Source organism: Alligator mississippiensis, chromosome 14 (genome assembly GCF_030867095.1).
Source record: "Alligator mississippiensis isolate rAllMis1 chromosome 14, rAllMis1, whole genome shotgun sequence".
NCBI lineage: Eukaryota > Metazoa > Chordata > Crocodylia > Alligatoridae > Alligator > Alligator mississippiensis.
In genome coordinates this window covers 31,561,535-31,584,594 of record NC_081837.1, presented here as the reverse complement: position 1 = coordinate 31,584,594, position 23,060 = coordinate 31,561,535, and the positions used below count along the sequence as shown (strand labels likewise).

General features: G+C 44.1%; 1 protein-coding gene across 1 annotated transcript; it reads right to left on the bottom strand.

Annotated features, from left to right (window-relative positions):
* Positions 1–1,163: 1,163 nt before the first annotated feature.
* Positions 1,164–21,220, bottom strand: LRIF1 (ligand dependent nuclear receptor interacting factor 1). The gene is made up of 4 exons (XM_014609397.3): positions 21,040–21,220; positions 7,209–9,375; positions 4,546–4,818; positions 1,164–2,123 (listed from the first exon to the last, which is right to left on the bottom strand). Exons 1-4 carry the CDS (start codon positions 21,102–21,104, stop codon positions 1,662–1,664), a joined length of 2,967 nt encoding a protein of 988 aa, XP_014464883.1. The 5' UTR covers positions 21,105–21,220; the 3' UTR covers positions 1,164–1,661.
* Between the last annotated feature and the right edge of the window lie 1,840 nt (positions 21,221–23,060).

Below are 23,060 nucleotides of genomic sequence, written 5' to 3'. Positions count from 1 at the left end.
AGTTACTTGATTTTTCCTCAACATTTCAAATAAAAGCAAAATTCTTGTTTTTAGTCTAAGAAATTAGTAGCTCAACAAACCTCTGATGTTGCAGCGAGTGCCCTCTTTGTGACTTACCAGCATGTCATGGGTGAAGATCTATAACACTTGACTACTTGCACAAGCTAATAGATGATTGATTCATCTTTCATAATAGCATCAAAACCTTTGCTATCACCAGCCAACTAGTTAGCTATGGACCTCTGTGCGAGCTAGGTTCTAGCTAGCACTAAGGATCTTCTGCACTAGAACGTGCTCTCTGTTGTGTACTCTGGGTGGATGGAAACTCGTTGCGTGGGTCTATGAAGGTTTGCTTCCCCATGCAGAACTTCTGGGTCCCCTGCTGGTCAGGCAGTGTTGGCAAACCATAAGATCCCACAGTTCCAGCTAGTTATCCTGTCCAGAAATGCCACTTTACAGCTGTGGTTAGGTCAGCCATGGCAGCCTACAGAATATCAGTCACTTCTGCTTATATATGCCTCCAAATCTTATTGCTGTAAAGTAAGAGCCTGCAAGTCCTGGTGGCTGCCTCTCCCACTGATATATGGTTGGGGAGGGCCCAGGTGGTGCCTGTGCAGCCTGCACGGGAAGTGGGCTGTGTGCCACCAGTGGAGGGGGGATTGTGTATTGCTGCCACAGTCCACACAGTAAGAGGGACCAAATGCTGCCGGCAGGACATCTAAAAGACAGCCTGGGCTAAAAGGCACCCCCCCCGGTGTAATTGAGTGTTCCTATTTTGCTTTAGGTTGAAATAGAATCCAAACCATATTGAACTGACACTTAAGGGCTTAAAAGTGAAATAGGATTTGGCTCATGGTTTTCAAAATAGTAGGAACTTCTGATAAGACTACATAGACATACATGTACATTCACATACTTAACCGGAGACTCGCCTATAGTTTAAATTATGCTTATTCAAATAGAAAAGTACACTTTGCAGTATAATCCCACACTGGAATACCAAAAAGTGACAAATTCCTCATAAATGCTTGTGAAAATAAAGCTTTAAAAGTCTCTCTATATATATTAGCCCCAGTAGCAGACAACAGCATAAGCTGGTATAAAACTGATCCCTGGCTGTCTCCACCCATTCAGGATGGCCTCTGTAAAATGCAATCCCCAGATCATTCAAATAATCTTTATTTAAATACTGACCACTAAAGTATTAAGACAATTTAAAGTTCATTTATGTGGAAATCACGTGAACATGCAATAACAAAAGATATCTACAGTTAATTTCTGTAATTCACATTTCATTTCTAAAAAAAAAGGCTTTGAAATTTCAAACATTCATCTTCTAACACTAAATAAAGAAAACTTTCAGTCTAAAGGCTAGAGAATACACTGTTAAAGTAGCATATTATCTGCACAGTAGGCTCTTTGATATAAACAGACTCTCCAAAAGCAGAATCTTGGAAAACGCAGTTCATCTATTCCTGATCTTTGGGGTTTATTTCTCATTTATATACACTTACACTGTAAGAGAATCTATCTATTAGGAAAGGAGATTTATTTTATGTTCATTTTAACCTTTCAGAGGCAGTAAAACCAATTCCCTTCTTGCTGAAGTCACTGAAGTTAACTGAGTTTATGTAAATATGGGCCAGATGACAAGTGTTTTTTCATGTCTGCTGCATCTTTTTACGCATCTCTTCTAGAGCAGCCTCTCGCTCTCGTAACAGCTGTTTGAGCCGTTTTATTTTTTCATCTCTGATCGTTTCATCTAAGTCTGGTGGAGACAAAGGGAAAGTATCTTCTCTGAAAGAACCTTTGATAACCGAATCATCGTCGTCGTCCTCATCACCTGAAGAAACTAAAACTGGACTGCATGTGCGCATAACTTGGTTATTTTGAGGACATGGGTCTTGCTCAGAGTCTTTCCCTAAAGAGGATTTGCTAGAGGTGGGGATTTTTTTCTGCTGTGAAGTAATTCTGCTAAGTATAATGGAACCGGTGCTGTCATCTTCAAGACTTGGGTTTGTCAGTGAATTGACGGCTGTCTTCTTTTTCTTTGCATTGTCTGGCACTGGGAAGGGCTTTGCTTTTCTTTTTTTAGTCCAATCTTGTTCCAGGTCTACAATTATCTATGTAATAAATAAAAAAAAATACTTCCATTCAAAATGATATCAAATTTAAGTTACTGACAGATATCCGCCTCTGAAATTCAACTCCACACCAGGGAAAAGGGAACTTTTTATGCTGTCTTTCTTCTCTTCCTCAAAAGGGGGAATTAAAAAAGGTAGTGGGGAAGCTGATCCATGATCAGCCAGGCCAGGACTGAATTGTTGGACAGAGAAGCAATTTAATGCCTTCAAGTTCTAAACCTGGAGAAGTTCCTCACAATTACTGTTACTAAACAAGTGTTCAACTCTTAAAGTACTGTCCTACTATGAGAGTTAGGATAGGTATGTAGCTACCTTATTTGAAATAATTTTTAAAAAGTGTTTCTATATAAGACAAGTGCATTCTGTACCACCTTCCTCTATATAGCTGCTCTGTTATTTAAAATGAAATGTTATACCTAGCTTCCCACCCAGGCATTAACTGCTAACATTATTCAACATTTGTAATGAATAAAACCCCTGTAAAGCATAGTGAATGATTCATTCTGTCTAAAGAACTTTTAGTATTGCATGTGAAGAAAGCCTTCGACTGGGTCTAGTAGAAATATCTGAGGCAGCAACATGGAATTGGAGAAAGCAGTCTTGGCTAAAAGCTGAGAAGTTAGATAAAATACATCTCAATGCATTCAAGAATGGGCAAGAAGTTACTATATGACTAGCAACCATTTCCAGGAAGTAATTTCAAAAAGGAAGTGTACCAGAAAAATGGAGGAAAAATACTTTATTTATTCACATGCCACATGCATCTTCCCAAATTAGCCATCTCAAACTGTGATGTGTGTCTTAAGGGATGAATGTGCCAGGACGGGGGCAGAGGGACACTGGTCTGGTACCAGGGGGCTGTGCTTGGCATTGGCTCAGCCACAGTTAAGCCATTCGGCTGCATAGAGCACAGAGAGGAGCCAAGTCACTTCTCCTCTTCTTGCTGCTCAACCAACACAGCTATGACCACTCATACACGCTGCTAAATTAGCAGCAACTGCTAAGCTAGCAACAGGGAGACAGGGAATGATGCTGATTACGGGACTGCATGCCTGGCTCCATGCAGCTGGAGGGCTCAGCCCTGCTTTAACCATGGCGGGGAGAATCCAGAAAAATCTTTTCTTTTTTCATTCTGCCTTTCTAAAACAAAATGTGTGTCTTATTTGGTGGCATGTGGTATGCAAAGAAACATGGTAATTTATCACTAGTTTTAACAAAGCCAAGCAGTATGATTCTATCAACTACCACTCCAGAAGCCCATTTCCTATCCTTAATAAAATAATGGAACAAATATTTAAAAAATAAATCTGTGCAAGGTAACTGAACTAATGACAACATACAGAATGGGTTAATCACGAACAAATCTTTCTAGATGAGCCTCACTGCTTTTTCATGTTTAAGCAGTCATGCAAAATTAGTAAATGAGGGGACAAATCACATCTAGATTTTAGAAGAATTTTAAAATATGGAAAATTAATACAGTTTCTAGTCCTTGCATATAATAGGGTAATAAACAGGCCTATCAAGAAGGAAGAGGAAGATAATTGTTAGTTCTGAATATTATACCATTAAGGCAATTACTGGAATAGTGTTTCTAGTACTGGTTTTCACACATTTTATTCAAACTGAAAAGGATTTAGAGAAGGGCAACAGCATGATCATAAAGAAATAAAATCTGTTTTACCAGGACAGACTAAAATAAGTCTCAACTACTTTACTTATTGAATGAAAGATTAAGCAACAACCTGACTATGCATTACAGTTAGCTAGAGGGAGAAAGTAGCTTATTTTAGGAGACCTGTGATCTAGCCAAGGCATAAAGCAAACTTGAACTGAGAAAATTTGGTAGAACAACAAGTTGCATACTTCTCCCTATTGGATAACTACTTCGCTGAGGGTGTGAAAAGACATCACCATTTGAAGCATTTAAAGTGGCTTTGAAGTGCTTCAAAAGGAAACTGTACAGATGTACGTGCCCTTTGAAGCACTCCCAAAAGAGCCAAAGCACTCCAAAATAACACCTGAGGAATGACGTACTATTAAGAAACACTTAGCTGCTGCTTACATTTGTACATTCTCCAGAGCAGCGTTTCCCAACCTATTTTTGCCCAGTGGCACACCTAAATTAAAAAAGCACCGTGGCACACCAGATGCAGAGTATGGGTGGGATGCTGACAGGCCAGTGGCACGCTGTTCAGGAAATGCTGCTCCAGAGCCTGACAAGGAATCCCTGTATCCCCCCAGAGCTCCTAAACCACTCAGCATTCTAGTTCAGCTGCCTTTTCCTTTGCATTACTTTCACTTGTGTTAGAAACACTTCGATTTAATCACCAGTAGAATTCTTATTTTGAAAAATGTAAATGAAACCTATTGTAGGGCATACATTAAACTTTTGAGATACCTTTTTTTCTTCAGCATTTTCCTGTTTCCTAGTTGTTACCTCCATTTCTAGTGGTGATGCACTGCAAGAATCATTGTTCTTTAAGTTAATACTGGATACACTTGCTTTAGATCCTGTAGGAGAGATCCCAAAAGGGATTCTCTTTAGATATACTCTCTCTTCTTTAGAGAGACCGAATTTCTTTCTTAGCTCAAGGTATTGTTTCCGATGTGGTTCCTTTTTGCAAGTGTTTTGAACAGTCTTTTCTGATGAACAAACCTTCTCACTCTGGATCTGAAATACATAAATAGTGACACAATCACTAATCATTATAAGTCTCTGACCATTAAAATGCTGAAATCTGTTTTTAAAAGTGTTCACTAACCTAAAAACGTTCAACTTATTTTGAGGAATAATATTTTAGCATTTGATTTTTGTTGCTGTGTTTAATGTATGAATTTGAAAAAGATGTATAGGTTAAGGTACTTGTAATTTATGGACAACAGTAAAGAATCACAAGTATACTAAAAAAGCAGAATGAGCTGCAAAGTAGCCACTTATCCCATAGCTCTGAAAATGCCAAGAAACAGAGGAATAGAAAGATAACAGGCAATACTATTTACAGCACTGATCTCCTGGATCAGAATGTGTTCAAATGCCACTAACAGTCCTCAGTACATAATTCTGCTGCAACCCAAAGTAATTCCTAACCACTGAGGCCTCTCATGCATCAATATACTAAAACCCGTATGAGAACATGCGCACTTATGTATCATATCAAAGCGGAAATGAAAGGAAGAAAAGAAGCAAGCCACACATCTGGTGCATTATCTGGTCTTCCCAGCTGCTACAGGAATTGAGAAAACTCACATAAGGGTAACACAAAGCAGACAGGAAAAATAAAATAAGCATTTCAGTTACATCTAGGATCGGGAGATGTAATGAACTAAAATGACGGTCTGTAACCTGTTGTTGTGATTTAAACTATGTGCAAAATGCTAAGTATGCCTGACTTGCATATATGCTTGATTGCAAGTAAGGGAGACAAGAGCCAAGATAAGGCTGGGGGGAAAAAATATAAAGGGGAATGAGTGGCTCAACCTTTCCTGGCCTGCATTCCACAAAATAATTGACAGCCTGATTTCAATTAACTTTTTAAGCATCTTTTCAAGTATAAAGAATTGTAGGACTGAGTCATATAATAATTTTCTGGCAGTTTTGCAGGTTATGTTTCAGAAAAAATAAAACATGTGCAGTGTAGGTTGGGAAGGGTTACTGTTAACAAACCAACTTTTGGAGGTTCCCCACCATCCTGCTCCAAACTCATATTCCCAAGGGAATATATCTTTCTCTCTCACATCCTTTTATAACCCTGGACTGGGAAGGGACTAATAAGTGTCCTCTCTTCCTCCTTCATCTGGCTTACACGCATACAGGACCCAGCACTTCCTTGTTTTCCAATCAGTATTAGGTTCTTGCCTCTGATTCCACCTGCCTCCCGTTCCGGAGCTGTTTCCACGTGGCTGAGAAGGGCTCTTATCTCCACTGAGCAGTCAATCCAGGGCCCTGCAATGGAGGGAAGGGCTGACAGCTACACACTACAGCTCCCCCAAACCTGAGAATGACCTCATGTCTCCTTTGCTTCCCTGTAACCCCTACACATTCTTCAGAATCACAAGCCGCAAGCTGGGAAACCCAGTCAAAAATAGCTAAGAATGAAAATACTGTACTAACCAGGAGCCCATTTCTCATGAGCAAAGGAATGATAAGCATCATCTATGTCTCTTCCCCCGGCCAAATCCTTGGCTGTTCTTCTTTCAAATGTGACAGTTGGTGGGACTGTGATGTCATAAGTGACTCACACTCATAAAACAAACTTAACCTTAGTTCAGTACTTAGCCTGTCTCAGAATGACATGATAATGGTTATTATGCATCTTGGCCTTATCCCAACCTTTAGTTCTCAACCTTTTTTACACAGTGGTTCTCAAACCTTTTTGTACCAGGACGCATTTGTAATGATCAGTGGTCAGTCCCAACCCCGTGCCCCTCACCCCCAGGCCCCAGTCCCCTCCATGTGTGGAGAAGGGGGGGCCCCAAGCAGCCCCTCGCAGGCTGAAACTCTGCCAGTCTGCAAGAGAAAAACCACAGCTTCTCATGTTTTTCTCCTTTAGAGGAAAATCCACTTTTAAAGTTTGTTCACAACCCTTTCATATATTCTTGCAACCTACTTTTGGGTCGCAACCCACGGGTTGAGAAACACTGTAGCCTGTCCTTAATTCATACCTCTTTGTTTTCCTCCCCATATCTGACCTTTACCTTTTAACAGCTTTGTGTTGCATGGAGAGATTATGGACATCCTCAACTAAGGCATCAGCGTCAAGTGCAGTTTAACCAAAGCTCTAACAAACAGAAGGTTTCCCTACATTTTCATTTTTAAAAACTCAGACTCTTCCTCTTCTTCCCTTTCCTTTCCTGCTTTGCTCATTTGCATAGCACAGTCTTTTTTAGTTTTGGTAAAATTTTGGTAAGAACCACAGTCTTAGACTTAAAATTGTGGGAAGCAATATATCTGTTTATAGGAAAATTTGATTTGCACAAGGCTGGCTTGATTCAAATAGAATCAGGATTGTAGAAGTAATTTGGCATAAACAGACATGGGCAAATTTTATGGTAGAAAATTACCTTCTGTTCTTCGCTGGAATCACAATGCTGCTTAGGGTGAGCTACAACAGTAGTTGCTGCAGAACTATCCTTCTCTTTGCTGCCACTGCTCGTATTTTCATCTGTCACCACTTTTAGAATAGGATTTAGGTCACTTGAAATGCTTTCTGTTGTGGGCAAAGCCTCAGTCTGGTTTACAGAGGCACTAGGCTGATTAACATTTGGTGTTGCAAGAAGCGTGGTTGCAGTTTCGGGGCTGTTTTTTAAGTTAGATGGTGGAACAGATTCTGTATTTAGACATGTTTTGGGATCCTTTGGAGCAATTACAATTCCTTTACTTTTTGACAACACTAAATTTACCACTTTATTGGTTATTTTATCAACTGTGTTTGAGTCAATCAACTGGGTTGCCTCCTTTCTAAACTGAGCATCAGTAGCGGGGGTGACAGTGTCAACTTGGGCTGACAGAACATCAGACCCTCTTTTGGTCAACAAATAGACTTTGCCATTGTACATCACCAGAGCATTATCTTTAATGGGAGTAATTTTTGTCTGGCTTCCGCTAGAGCTATTAGAACATGTTGGTAAAATATTTGCAGAGTTAATTCCTACATTCTTCATATTTGCCAATGTTTTCAAGATCTTTGATGCCATGTTATTTGATGACTTTACTGGAACAAGACAAGGTGCTGCTGACTTTGGACTTTCTTGCACAACCCATTTCATTGGAGGCTGCTGGGGTGGCTGGCCATTCGAAGTTACCACTCCTGGAACAGAACTGTTTACTGTTGTTTGTGCAGTTGTGAGGATTAATGGTTTTGATACTTCTGTGACAGGTTTTGGGCAAATGGCAGGCAAACGCTTGGGCACTACAGTTTTTACTGTATTTACTGGTGATACATAAATAACGGTTGGTGTTTTTGTGGCTTCAGTTGCTCCAGAGGCATTTGTACTTGTAGCTGCCAGTATTTTCTGCTGTATCGCAGGTGGCAAAGAAGAAGCCGGCACAGATTTAACTTCTGCATCAGCTGGTATCTGTAGGTGATGTCCAGAGGGCAGTACTGGAGACTTCACTGTCACTGGAAGATTTCTTGAATTTACAAACATATATGCTGTTTTACTTTGGTTAGATGAAGCTGGTGCGGCAACATTTTGCAAAGGTACTCTATCAACTGGGACAGAATTACTCTGGTTAGCTGAAGCTGGGATGGTAATATTTTGCAAAGATAGTCTATCAGTTGGAACAGAATTATTCTGGTTAGATGAAGTGGGGATGGTAATATTTTGCAAAGATAGTTTATCAGTTGGAACAGAATTACTCGGGTTAGATGAAGCTGGGATGGTCATATTTTGCGAAGATAGTCTATCAGTTGGAACAGAATTACTCAGGTTAGATGAAGCTGGGATGGTCATATTTTGCGAAGATAGTCTATCAGTTGGAACAGAATTTCTCGGGTTAGATGAAGCTGGGATGGTCATATTTTGCGAAGATAGTCTATCAGTTGGAACAGAATTACTCGGGTTAGATGAAGCTGGGATGGTCATATTTTGCAAAGATAGTCTATCAGTTGGAACAGAATTATTCTGATTAGATGAAGCCGGCACTGCAGTATTTTGCAAAGATAGTTTATCAACAGAAATAGAATTATTCTGGCTAGATGAAGCTGACACAGCAGTATTTTGCAAAGATAATCTATCCACTGAAACAGAAGTACTCTGGTTAGGTGAAGCTGATACAGCTGTATTTTGCAAAGATGATCTATCCATCGAAACTGTATTATTCTGGTTAGGTGAAGCTGATACAGCTATATTTTGCAAAGATAGTCTATCAACTAAAACAGGATTACTTTGAATGATAGGAACAGTTTTTGTAGTTAAGCTCTCTTTCTCAGAAGTCACTTTAAGATTTTCCTGTTTATCCAGTGCCCTTGTAAGAATAATCTTTCCAGGATTAGTTGTCTGAAAAACAGGTATCTTGACAGTTGAAGGTGTGGGAGTATTGGCAACCGGTCTCTTAAAAGTAACATGAAGTGGCTGTGGTATATTCGCTCTAGCAGGATCAGGTCTGACTGTAGACGGAAGAATTGGCACAAAATTCCCAGCGGATTTAGAAATTGGAAGCAACTTCAGAAGGTTTATTCCATCTGGCCCAGTCGTCTGAACTACTCGGTACATACAGCCTGCAATGCTTAATAAAAAAGAAAAGAAAAGAGAAGAAGAGTGTAATATAAATGATCAGCGCACAGATACGTCAATTAATACCGTATTTACTGGAATACAAGACGAGGCTTTTTTTCCACCTGAATGGCATGAGGAAAAAAAGCCCCTTGTCTTACAATTGCATATAACAAACTCTCACTAAATACATTGTCTATAGTTAAACTGTTGCCAAAAGCAGGGTGTGCTCAGCAAAGGAAACCAACTATGAAGTTGATTAAATGCAACCAACAGTGAACATGACTGTAAAACACGTGGCCCACATTGGGCAAACATGCTGATGGGAACCTACCACAAGAATAGGTTATCTCTTCCGAGTAAAACATATGGTAGTGCCCATTGAGTGCAGTCCTCCATAGTGCCGACTTTTTCTAGTCTTGGTGAGCCACAACATTCACCCAGAATCCCTCTGTCATCCCTTCTCTCAGCCTGGTGCATAGGTTTAGTGTGGCCCTGCCCTCCACACTTGAGGTGAAGCTGGACCAGGCTGCCCTGTTCCTCATCTGGATATGTATTTTTGGAGCATCCCACAACTAATGACAAGAACACCCAGTTCCAGTCATGAGTAGGGGATAATTAGCACATGGATCCTTCGTGGGGTGGGTGTCTGTATACACTGAACAGTGGTGACTTACAGGGTTACTGTGGCTTGATATGCTGGGGCCCAGCCCAATGAACAATGTGGTAAATCACGAGCCTTTGGCTTTCGACTAATATCAAACACAGTTTGTACTACACATTAGTAGGTGCAAAAGTGCTGCTCAAAAGTGTGTTTATGTTGTACCTGTGCTAAAACTTGCAGCAGTTTCCAACAAAGGTAACATGCATCAATTCTGGATGAACTAAGTGCATAGGTTATATGCAAATTGCTACAGCTATGTTTGATTTCACGGTTATTGTTTTCAAGTTTGCTTCTCACTTCCATGTGCGCAGGGAGAGTGGGGTCTGACAATAACGAGGGGGAAGAGGCTCTCAGGGGAAAAAGTTGGGGGGAGACAGAGAGCAAAAGGCTACCTGACCCCCTGATTTATTTTCCCTGCCATGGCAGTGGGAGGGGACAAATTCAAGGCAAACCTCCAATAATCAGATTCCATACCTGGAAAATGATAACAAATTTATACAATTTCCATATATAGAATCTAATTGTCATGGCACACAGTCCCCAGGGATGGCTGAGATGCCCCTAGGGCTCCGTGACTGTGCCAGCTCCACCCTGATGGCACCTTCCAATCTTTCCTGCCACACCTTGTTGGTAAAAATAATGAGTAGGGAGGCTGCTGATGAGTTTCTGTAGCCATGGTCCTGTTGAACCCTACTAGACCCTACGGGTCCTTGGACCCCTTACCAGGTCTCACTCCAACTCGGTGCCTCACAGGACACCTTATGCCTTATGTGTTAACTATGTGGCTCCAAAACCTCCCCTTTACCATGCCCCAGGCCTCGTGGGTTTTACATGAATATTGTTCCCTCTCAGCTTACTCAGCCTCTGCCCCTTTTAATATAGCTAAGCCTTCTAGCCTAGACCCAGTGTGTCAGACCCGGCTTCAAGGCACTAACTTGTAATCAATCTCTTGTCACCAGGCCCCTGGCCCTTGCCTGCTGTACCCCTCTGGCACTGGGCTATCCAGCTCCTGTAGCTGTGCCCCTCTAGCGCTGGAGTTCCCCACAATTGTGTGCCCCCTTTTGGGCACTAATGAGGCCTCCACCTCCCCTTAGTCTCATCCCAAACCACCGGTTCAAAAAACAACACAAACATCAGACCCTGGGCTATATAACATAACAATAATGATGGAGTCACACTGTGCCCCTTTAAGAAGGCAAACTTCTCCCCTAATCTAGCATGCTATTCAGTCCAGGGTACCTTATTCATAGATTCATAGATGTTAGGGTCGGAAGGGACCTCAATAGATCATCAAGTCCGACCCCCTGCAAAAGCAGGAAAGAGTGCTGGGTCTAGATGACCCCAGCTAGATACTCATCCAACCTCCTCTTGAAGACCCCCAGGGTAGGGGAGAGCACCACCTCCCTTGGGAGCCCGTTCCAGACCTTGGCCACTCGAACTGTGAAGAAGTTCTTCCTAATGTCCAATCTAAATCTGCTCTCTGCTAGCTTGTGGCCATTGTTTCTTGTAACCCCCGGGGGCGCCTTGGTGAATAAATACTCACCAGTTCCCTTCTGTGCCCCCATGATGAACTTGAAGGCAGCCACAAGGTCGCCTCTCAACCTTCTCTTGCAGAGGCTGAAAAGGTCCAGTTTCTCTAGTCTCTCCTCGTAGGGCTTGGTCTGCAGGCCCTTGACCATAAGAGTTGCCATTCTCTGGACCCTCTCCAGGTTATCCGCATCCTTCTTGAAGTGTGGCGCCCAGAATTGCATGCAGTACTCCAACTGCATTCTGACCAGCGCCCGACAGAGGGGAAGTATCACTTCCCTGGACCTATTCATCATGCATCTGCTGATGCACGATAAAGTGCCATTGGCTTTTCTGATGGCTTCGTCACACTGCCGGCTCATGTTCATCTTGGAGTCCACTAGGACTCCAAGATCCCTCTCCACCTCTGTGCCACCCAGCAGGTCATTCCCTAGGCTGTAGGTGTGCTGGACATTTTTCCTCCCTAGGTGCAGCACTTTGCATTTCTCCTTGTTGAACTGCATCCTGTTGGTTTCTGCCCACTTGTCCAACCTATCCAGGTCTGCCTGCAGCTGTTCCCTGCCCTCCGGCGTGACCACTTCTCCCCATAGCTTTGTGTCATCTGCAAACTTGGACAGAGTACATTTCACTCCCTCGTCCAAGTCACTGATGAAGACATTAAAGAGTATCGGTCCAAGGACCTTATGAGCTCCAGGAACCTTATGAGTCCTGCAGGCAGCTCATCAGACAACCAAACACCTCAGGGCAGCTCTTTCATGAAGAAGCTCCTTCCCCCTCTATCCAAGTAAATGTGGTATGTGCATATTGTATACATACTGGTGTCTTGACTCAACAGTCAGTCAACTATAGAAATTGCCCATTAGTCTTCAGTGACTTAGCCAGTAAAACTAATGCTTGCCTAGTTAATAATATTACATCACTGGATTAGCCATTATACAATGATGTAGTTTTAACTCCTATTAGAGATATTCTTGGAAAAAGGAATTACATTTTTCTCAACTTAAAACAAAAATCCCCAAAACTTCAACATCCTTTTCTTTTGGCCACAACAAAGAAACCTAGTATTCTCCCTAAACACCGAGACTTTTACACCACCCTGCTGCTTTTATATTCACCACTTTCCTTCCCCACCAGAAAAAGATGTGAGGGGAAAAGGAACTGCTGAACATAGGAAGACAGACTTTGCTGCCTCCTCTTCTTTCCATGCTACCTCTCTTTGTACAGAAAAATCAAATCAGGAACATTTTATTGACATTCCCAGGGAGGCTAGAACTTCCGGCTCTCTAACAGCAAAAGTCCCCAGGTGACAAGAGCTGAAAGCTAAAAACAAAAAAAGAAAAACCCACATTCTCTCATTCAGTTCCAATAAATGAGCTTTCTTTTCACTAGAGGCAGAATTCGAGCTCATTTCCATAAAACAACTCTCAGGTCATAACAACTGCTACATATACACGATAATCTATTTAGGCTGAAGTGCACTGACTCTTGACCTTATTGTAGGGGTGCACTGATAAAGATTTTCCTGGCTGATAACAATGGCTGATTATTAACCAGCCATATTGGCCAACAGCTGATTTAAAGGAATGCAGCTGGGCAGCGTGGAGAGCAGTATCTGGCCGGTAAGTAAGGGGGGGTGGGGAGGGGGGCATGAGGGAGGCAAGGGGCATGGGCGCTGCAGATCAAAGCCCACACGGTGAGAGAGGGAGTGCAGCAGGTCAGTGCCAGCGAGGCCCAGAGCAGAGTGGCAGGAGCACGGGGTCCCAGCTGGCAGGGGCTATATGGAGCCAGGCCAGCTCCCCCCTCTCCCTGTTGGTGCAGTCTAGCCCAGCTCCATGGACCCCTGCCAGCCTGCTGCCCACTCTGGGCCCCACCGGTGCTGGCCCTGGAACATTGGTCCCAGGACATTGGGACATTGGTCCCAAGACAGTGACCAGTGGACAGGGCACCTGTCAAGGGACAGGGCTACCCATGTGGCCCTCGACAGCCTGCCAAAACTGAAATAATTGTCTGCCCCTGCCTTACATTATGGCCTTCAGGTTTGTGCCTCGCTAACTCTGTATAGGCTGGTGTTATTACTATAATGAGTGCATCACCTTCAGAGAGATGACACAGAAAACAAATCTGATGATGTAAAGAGAAGACCCATGTATTTTGGGAGAACAAAACAGAATACATGGAATGGCAATTTTCAAAAACTTGATTACAGAAAGATGAATTACACTATTGTTTTGCTCACTGGAGGGAAGAAAATTAAGATAGTAGCCAGATGGAAATTAACTGATCTCAAAGACAACATCAACTATTTCAAGCATAGTAGACCGTCCATGATAAAAGTGACAGCAGACAATTTCAAGTCTGCTGCCAGATGAAAAAAAAAAATCTCTCCCCATACAACCAATACATGTGCATAGTTTAAGGCTCCCTGCTTTCCAAAAAGACTGAATATCTTACCGAGCAGCAAACAAACTAGCTAATGTGCCTAACAATACAGATGCCAAAGTGTTAGCTCAAGAGACAAAATGATTTAACACGGAGAATCTCTAATCCCAAAATAAGAGATTTGATGAACCTGAAAGCAGTTTTTATGGTTTTGATATCAGCTCTGGAAATAAAACAAAGTTAAAGCTGGCAAAATCAGACTGGGGTTACAACTAAAATTTTAACTCTCATTTAATTTTTTAGATCAACAGATTCATCAGGAACATACAGCTGAATGCCCAGCCCAAGTCCAGGTGAAAGCAATCCTAGGTCCTGCTTGCTCTCAAGAAGTTCTGGAAATATGACATTCTGGCTGATGACTGAGAATATAATAGGATGAAACTGAGGGGCCATTCTTGCTTCCAATTTTAATTGTTGCACAAGCAGTCTGCCACCGTGTTGTTTTTTTCTGGCAAGGTAGAAGTCATTGGGGTGATCTGGTAGTGGGTACTTCGTTCCCAAACAGGACAGCTTCCAGTCTTAGCTGGAGATGTTAGGCTCCTTTTAAGTTGTTGTAATACCACAGTACTATCTGTCTAAGACTTGGAAAACTTTTACTTGCAGAGCTTTCTTCCCTCTGGCATCTCAAAAATTCTCTCTCAGCTCCAGTACTTGGATGTGAAGCCTAATTTCCAGGCATACTTCTGGGGAAGCAGACATCATTTTTATGGATCCTGGCACATCCACTGCATGTAGTAAGAAATTCTGCAGCAAGTTAATTTAAATAACCAGTCCCCAACATTTTGCCCATGTTTTCATTTTCAATATGCAACATTGCTGTACTGCCAACCCATATTTGCATTGTGAAGCATTAGTAGAGGTTTTCACAGAAGAGTAAGAATGAATTGGGGGCTTTGGCACAAAGAAGGAAAGTAAGACAAATGGAATTGTGGAGGTTATCAAACTGTTTTTCCTCAAATGATCAGCAGTGAAACAGTTAATGTGAACATTCAGATAATCAAGATTCACCTCACTGTGATGAACTGAGTTACTTTACACCTCCTAAAACTATTGCTACTGCAGAAAAAGAAAGACTATCCAATTCTTGGGTTACACCCAGGGCTCAGGTTTGTTATACCTGCTTCCTGACTACTTCTTTTTGAAAACTTTTTGAAGCATTTATCTCTTTCATAAACAGTTTTGGTTCCCCACCACCCTTTTTTGGTTTTAGATCTAGAAAATAAGCTTCCAGAATACCTTCTGCAGGAAGATGCAGAACTTACTAAACATTTTCTAGCTGTGGACCTCCTTCATTTGTGAGTCCCTGCTCATTTCCTGACGAATCCACAGGCATCCTAATCCAATCGTAAAGATGTGATAATTCTTTCAGATGGGAAAGGTGGTAAGAAGGGACTCTCTGACAGATGTGCTTTTTTTCATTCAACACAGCAAGGAAATATGATTGGAGTTGCATTAAAGAAAAAAAAAACCTGAATAGAAAAAAAGATGAAAGAAATGGCAAAACCACTCTCTGCTCTGAACTCAACATATCCTTGCAGGTCAGAAAAAGAATGAACAGTGACTTGAAACATGTTTCTTATTTATACCCTTAAAACCATGTGCAAGAGACTAAAGGCAAACAACCATATGTACACGCAGTTTTCTAGACAATTTGAAGTTTTTGCTGTAATGTAAGGCTGCAGTAAGCTTTTCCTGTGGACAACTCTCGAACACAGGAGTGGTTAATTGCAGGGTAAGTGCTTCAAGTGGCACAGGCAGCCTGTGTGTGTGGCATGCAGCAGATCAGGGAGGGCACAGCCAGCACAGAGGCAACAGGGCAAGAAGCAGAAAGCACAGCAGTAGGTTCGGCATGTGAAGGGGATAAGAGTGACACTTGGGGAGGTACAGTGCTAATTTGTGGCACACCTGTCAAAGTCTGGCTCCTACTGCTGTAATAGGTACTAAAGCGATTCAAGGAGAACAAAGAGAAAGAATGAAAGAGAATGAAAGCTGAAGCACTCATAAAGAAAACAGTTTTCAGTTAGATGGTTTGGGAACTCTTGTTTACATGTAACTCTCACACCTGTGAAACAGGAGGAAAAACAGGTTTTATTTGGAGATTTGGAACATCATCTTCAATTAGGGACTTGGAGAGTTCATCATCCATGATTTAGGGCAAGGATATTCACCTTCTGACCACCAAGAAACCACATTCTTCTTCCCCTGCTCCCCACCAAGGCCACACACAGAGGTGGACTGTGAGCACCCCTCTGTTGCACCATGTGGGCCTCACTGCTGTCATACTGGGGCCAGAAACTCCCTGGGCTGGAGGCTCCTTTGGGCCTGGGGGCCATGCTGTGTCACCTCATCCCCAGGGGCAGAGGCAGGAAATGGAAGGCAGGGGAGGAAGGGGGAGCCTGCAGACCCCAGTGGTGGAAGCAGAACAAGTCGGGGGGAGAGAGGTGGTGACTAGTGATTGGTCTGGGGGCCAGGAGATTACTCCCCATGCAACCCATGGACTGCCAGCTGGACAGCCCTGCTTTAGATCACTGATGAATCTTCCACCAAAACTAGAAAATGACCATACCTGACATTTCAGTTAGTCCAAAGCAAAGAAGAAAAATATAAAATGGTTTCAAGCCTTCTTTGTGTAATGAAGTGGAAATAAAATGGAGAGTTGAACGCATTTTTTTTCTACATTTTGTCAATTATTTACAGTATATGATTCAGAATTTTGCATACCGCCATGTCAGTCTACTCAGCAAGGGCAATTTACTATTTTATTGAAGTTTAATTATTTTAATAAGGAATTATAACTCAGTTTCTCTTTCAAGTTGAACAGAATTTAACATATCTGACACTAACAGAATGTGGGAACAGACAGAAGTCTGGCTCCAACTACCACTTTTTGATCATAATGGTTCACGTTCTTCACTGGTACCACTAACAGAGAAGTCCTCACGAGGAGTGAGGTAGTTGAGGATTTCTAAGGTTTGGCATACACCTTCTCCCCTGCTCCTTCTTCCTCTTTTTATTTTAAATAAAATGTTTTTTTTAATGTAGAAACTTCCTCTGGTTCTTTAATAAGCCATCCTAATCTCTTGCTGCCATGTTATAGACATTTGTATTTTTCCATATTATTATAACTCTTCAGGGTACATCTTTTTGTTCTTTAGGACTGAGGATAGTAATCCAATCAACATATTTATATATCTAGTAGCATAGTGGCTTGTAGCAAGGAGTTGCTGATTGCTAGAAGAAGAAAGACAGTTGTAAACCACAGCTACCAATTGTAAGTTATCCTTTTATCCTTTACAAAACATTCTACATTAAAAAATAAGCAGAGACTTTTTTTCAAATAAATAAATTCCGTATTCTCTTGCCTATAACACAAACTTTTTCTCTAAAAGGCTCAGGCAGTTAGCTCATGTTGTGCCGTGCGCTACAGTAGCTATGCCATGAACAGTAGGCCTGTGCAAGTCGGCAGCGATCCAATCCAGATTCAGATGCAGCCGCTTTGGATGGCCGCAATCCGATCTGGACCTCCGGGCCAGGTTTCCGCCTTGATCTGGCCGAAGCAGCTCTGAAGCTTTGAAGCTGCTTCAGAGATCTGGCCATAGGGTATAATGGGGAAATCAATGAAATCTCTATAACTTTATAGGGTTGTTTTTTTAGTCCAATTTGGATGAAACTTGCAGGGACGGTAGCCTCTGCTGAGAGCATGAAACCTGCCAAGTTTCAAGAAGATCGGTGCAGGGGTTTGGGAGGAACTGTACCCCAAATTCTTGAAAGCCAAACTCATATCATGTCTATGTGTTATAACACAGGGGGGTCAAAACTACAGGGGTGGTAGCTCTTACTGAGGCCACAAAGCCTGCCAAGTTTCAAGGAGATCGGTGCAGGGGTTTGAGGGGAACTGCCCCTCAAGCTGCGGACAAGCAAAACTGGTGCCGTGGGTGACACTGTGTGTGTTAAGCGGGGTGACAGCGCAGGGGGGTGACAGTGCAGGGATGGTGACCCCTGCTGTGACGCCTGCCAGCTGTGGAGGAGATCAGTGCAGGGGGTCCTGGGGCCCTGCACCTCTAGCTGCTGACAGACAAAACTCCTGCCAAGACTGTGTCTGTCCTGGGGCAGTTGACTGTCTGTATTGATTCTTTCCTCTCCTTAGCCTGGTGTTGTATGATGCTCGTTAAGTCGTTATATAGTAGCTAGGTCCTGTGTATTGAGCTGGGCCTGGAGTCCCTGGTCCCTGAGTGAATCATGATTGATTGATTGATTGATTAGTAACTGGGAACACAGCAGCTTAGCAGCCAGGCCTGCAGCAGTGTCTCCCCTCCCCGCCCCAAGACAGACACAGTTCCATAAGCACCCATGGCACCAGTTTTGCTTGTCCGCACGCAGCTTGAGGGGCAGTTCCCCCAAACCTCTGCACCCATCTTCTTGAAATTTGGCAGGCTTTGTGGTCTCAGTAAGTGCTACCAGCCCTGCAGTTTTGACCCCTCTGTGTTGTAACACATAGACATGACAGGAGTTTTGCTTTCAAGAATTTCGGGTACAGTTCCCCCCAAACCCCTGCACCTATCTTCTTGAAACGTGGCAGGCTTCATCCTCTCTGCAGAGCTTTCCACCCCTGAAAATTTTATCCAAATCAGACAAAAAACAACAAAGTTACAGATATTTTATTGTTTCCCCATTATATCCTATAGCTGGATCTCCGAGGGGGCTCCGAACTGCTTCGGGAAGCCAAACAAGGCAGCGCTTCAACCCGGACGCTCTGCTCCGGACCCCAAAGCGTCCGAAGCTTCTCCAGATCCGAAGCTCTGTCCAAAGCCTTGCACAGCTCTAATGAATGGTACCCCAGGTAGCCAGGTCAAGTGCATCTCCACAAACTATAGTCACGGTAGTGACCGGCGTGTAGACATTAAGGAAGTTTGGATTTCACTGACATGATTAAACCCAGATATAATCCAGGCATTATTCTGACTAGTGCCTTTTCTACAGACACAAGATTTCAATATAGAAAGACCCCTGCAAATAAACCATTGCTTTTCTGGATTTTCAGAGGTTGAGAATTAAAAAATAATGTTCTCTTGGAATATTTATAGTTTAAACACTTACCCCAGACTACCGTTTTCTAAACTCATCTGTCCAACAGATTTTTCCCATTGATAAGAGTGCCATGGGAAACTAACTGTCCTGATTTGACATCAGCAAGATCTGAGTCTGAGGAATAACATTCCTCATCATTTTCACTGGAACAGTTGATCAAAGAAGAGGCTCTTGTGTACTAATCTCCTTTGTGTTGATATAATTTTAGATTAGTTGAAGTTTCCTCAATTGCTTCTTGGGGAAAAAAGAAGAAAGATGGTAGAAAATGCCAGAACTTCAACTGAAGGTAAACAAGTAAATCCCACTTGCTGGAGAGGTCAATGTACCCCTGATTTTTCAGTAACCATTATGGCAGGAAATTTATGAATGAGAACTTGCATGTAGCTCATCATAACGTTGTAGAGGTCCTCTTTTAATAAATGTTCTATCCAGGAGACAAGACCAGCTCAGGGTCCCTGGCTCAGTTGTTGACAACAAGGGCCCATGTCAATGACTAAAAGCCTGCATTTCATTGAGTAGATGCAATTTGCACCCGTAAGAGGTTCTGAACCCTTTCTAAGAGAGTGACTGATTAGAAAAAGGCTCAAGTGAGAATGTTGCTGCCCTCTCTCATCAAAAGCAGTGATTTAATCAGACGTCCAGAAAAAGTCTTCTTCCTTCTTATGTTCTGAAAAGAAGTTGCCTTTGACCCACGGAGAAAATGATCCACCCTGTAACACTTGCAGTCCCTTCCTTACTCTGGGCAGAGCGCTGCAGAGGGCCTCCTCTACAGAGGAAGATGCTTCTTGTTGAGAGATACCTATAAAGTATCAGAGCCCTATTGCGTGTGAACCCAAGGGAATAAGAGGCAAAATGAATGCCTCTCCCCCCTCACTAGTAGCCGATCACTTCATCCTTTGGGAACAGCCTTTTTTGTAGGTATAGTATTAGCTGACCTCTAACTCCATCTTTTTGGTACACAGAAGAAACATGGGTCTATTCCCATACAGGAACAGTCATCCATCCCCCTCTGTTGTTACAGAGGCTGACCCACTCTTTTTTTGGAAGATTGTTGCCTATATTTAGCCAGCGACAACTGTCCAATGTGCTCTGCTCAGTGTTTCCCCTTGGTGCAAATTTTTGTGTTTTAAACCTCTGACTTCCACTCCCATCCCCATTCTGTATTTTATTTGCCCCAAGCAATCACTGATGTGCCCGTAGTGCCCCCCTCTTCCTTACTAAGGGGAGTTTTTAGCTGTACTTGGTGGCCACTGGTCCAGCTTCTGGAATGACACATCAAGAGGCCTGAATTTCATCAAGAGGCCAGTATTTAGCTTGCTCTGCCACATCACTTGCTCTCTGGGTGGCCAGCTTAGGTCTAGATCGTAATATAAGAGTTTTCTTTTGAAAAAATGAACTCTGGTGTTTAGTGACCACTAAAGAAAGCTGGTGATTGAAAAAAGAACCAAAAAAATGGCATTTTCACCCGGGGGGGGAGCACACGATTTAGTTTCACATGGAAAAAAGCGTGCACAGCAAGACGCCAGCAGCCCAGCCTTCCCTGGACACACCCTGCTCTCCAGGAGCCAGCGGCATCCAAGCTCCTGGGTCATCGAACCGGCAATGCAAAAAAAAAAAAAAAAGATGCAAAAAAGGCCAAATCGGCCCCCGATGGCGACTCCCCCTGCAGTGGGGCCTATTGGACCCAGGTGGAGGGTGTCAGCCGCCTTCGCTCTTCTCAGCTTGTGCAGAAAAGTGCCCGTGCCACGCCCCCAGCTTCCAACTTTGCAAATGAGCATAGGAACCATGACGTCACGCTGCGAGGAAGCCAGACGTCACAACGGAGCCGCCTTCCCACGTGTCCCGGAGGCGGGGCGAGGTGAGGCCTGCAGTGCGCGCTCCGTCCGCTAGGGGCAGCTGCCCCTTCACTGAGGCGTCGGCCCCGAGGGCAGCCGCCCGGCCCGGCCCGCGGGTACTTACCACTGCGCGGCGCCGCCGGGCGCCTCTTCCGGCCGCTTGGGAGCCTGCAGCGGCGGCCCCGACATAGCGCGGGGCGCGGCGGCGGGCTGCGCCCTCCAGGGCCCCGCGCACAGGCCGCTCCCGCAGCCCCGAGCGCACGGACGAGTGGGTCCGCGCTCCGGCACCGGGCGGGGTCTGCAGCCAGCCCCGCCCACCGCTTCTCGCCCGCTGACGTCACTTCCCCAAACATCTTTGAAAACCAGAAGGCAGCCCCAACGCACTTCCGGCTTCGGGGACCGCCCTCAAATCCTACTGGCTCCCGCGGCATTGTCCTTCTCTCGGAGCCAATGGGATGCGGCTTCCTGCCTATCGGCTTCCGGGTCGCCTTGCGAGTGGAACAGGAAGGGGAGACATTATCCGCTTGGTTTTTTTTCTGCGCAGGCGCCAGGCGAAGTACTTCCGGTCTGTGAAAGTGACTTCCTGTTGCCAAGAGATGAGGGTTCTTAGACATTATTCCCGCGCCCCCGAGGGTGCACGTGGCTCTGGGGATCCCCAGTATCATCCATGGACCATGTCTCTTGGCTCCTGGACACAGAATTTCCTTTGGAGCTAGCTCACAGTTTGCCAGTTCTACAAAGGGTTAGGATGACAGCAGGCACCTCTGCCTTCAGTTCAAAATGAAGAACTACCTTCTTTGACTTAACTGATTCACAACAGAACAGCCTAACAATGAACTAGAAAATTGGGCGAAACAAGTCCTTTCAATGCATTTTAAAAAATTGTTAAGCATGCAGGTGCCCCATTGATGAGTACAGGATATGGCAGACAGATTAAACTAGATCACTAGGTCTCAAAATCAACCTAGTTATTTTTCATACAATGACATCTTGGAACCACTCTAACGTAGGGTGACCACATTTTCAAAATGCAAAAGTAGAACACTGAGCCTCCCTGCTTTGCTCTGCCCTCCTGTGCCGGGTCCCACCCACTGGGCCGCGGAGGCCCTGGGGGACGGGCAGCAGGGCAGGGAGCCCCAAGCCCACAGTGGGCAGGCCACATCCACCCTTGCCCTGCACAGAAATCTGGGGAGGGGCACATGCTCCCCCATGCCCTCTGCACGGGAGTGCATGAAGCACGGGAGGCAGCCCCACCACCAGCCTCTGAACAAGCCACTCATGGCACCGTTCCACTCCCCAGCCAGGCCCCATGGCTGCACATTCCTGCCCTGGCCCCAGGCCCCATGCGGTGCCCCAGCTGGGCAGTGCCTCCAGCCCCAGCTGCCAACTCTATTTCACTTTCTCCCTCACTGGGGGGGCTTCAATCTGCCCCCTGTTGCCCCCTGCATCAACTATGCACCCTCCCCCCGCATAGACTTATCTGTAGACAGCTGGGGAAGCTGCTCTCCACTGTTGCCTGCCTGTATTGCTGGCCACATGCATGTGTGCATGTGCACACATGCATGTGGTGTCCCCTGTGTCCTGTTCCCCTCCACCTCAAGCAGTGAACAGAAAACCCAGATCCCTGCATGTGATACTGGGACAATAGTTGCTATGGTTTGACTGTGTCAAGGGGAAGCTGGGACCAATGCTGTCCCAGAGTCATTCAGCCTGAGGACCAGGATTTGATCTTTACCCTGAGGCCTTTTCCCCACTGCTCTAGCAAGGCCACCCTCCCATTAGCGATATTGGGAGGGTAGGATATACTTAACCTCTGACACCTGTTTGTAGCTCCTGGTTAGAAGACCCACGTCACTGTTCACTGGAGAAACATTTGGAGTGAAGTACTTTATTTTTAAGAGGTTTAACTTCTCAGAGGAGAAGGAAAGAGAATGGTTACTATTTAAGTGTTATAGAAAAATATGTTAGGATGGTCACTGCTAAAATATTATTAAAACATGCTAGGAAGGATATATTTTAAAGGTAATTTAAGGATTTACATGTTTAAGAGATGGGTTAGAGACAAAAATAAAGGCCATATCAAGTAAAAGAGCTCTGCTGATGACATCAGGAGATGTGATTGCAGCACTGGGTAGGATGAAGCTC

What these genes read in the sequence shown, in the direction of transcription:
- LRIF1 (XM_014609397.3), bottom strand. Translation starts at nt 21,104, where the DNA reads ATGTCGGGGCCGCCGCTGCAGGCTCCCAAGCGGCCGGAAGAGGCGCCC. An exon ending in CCCGGCGGCGCCGCGCAGTG is followed by an intron (nt 9,376 to 21,039) that starts GTAAGTACCCGC and finishes TTTTTTATTAAG; the next exon opens with CATTGCAGGCTGTATGTACC. An exon ending in AAAATGCTGAAGAAAAAAAG is followed by an intron (nt 2,124 to 4,545) that starts GTATCTCAAAAG and finishes TTTATTACATAG; the next exon opens with ATAATTGTAGACCTGGAACA.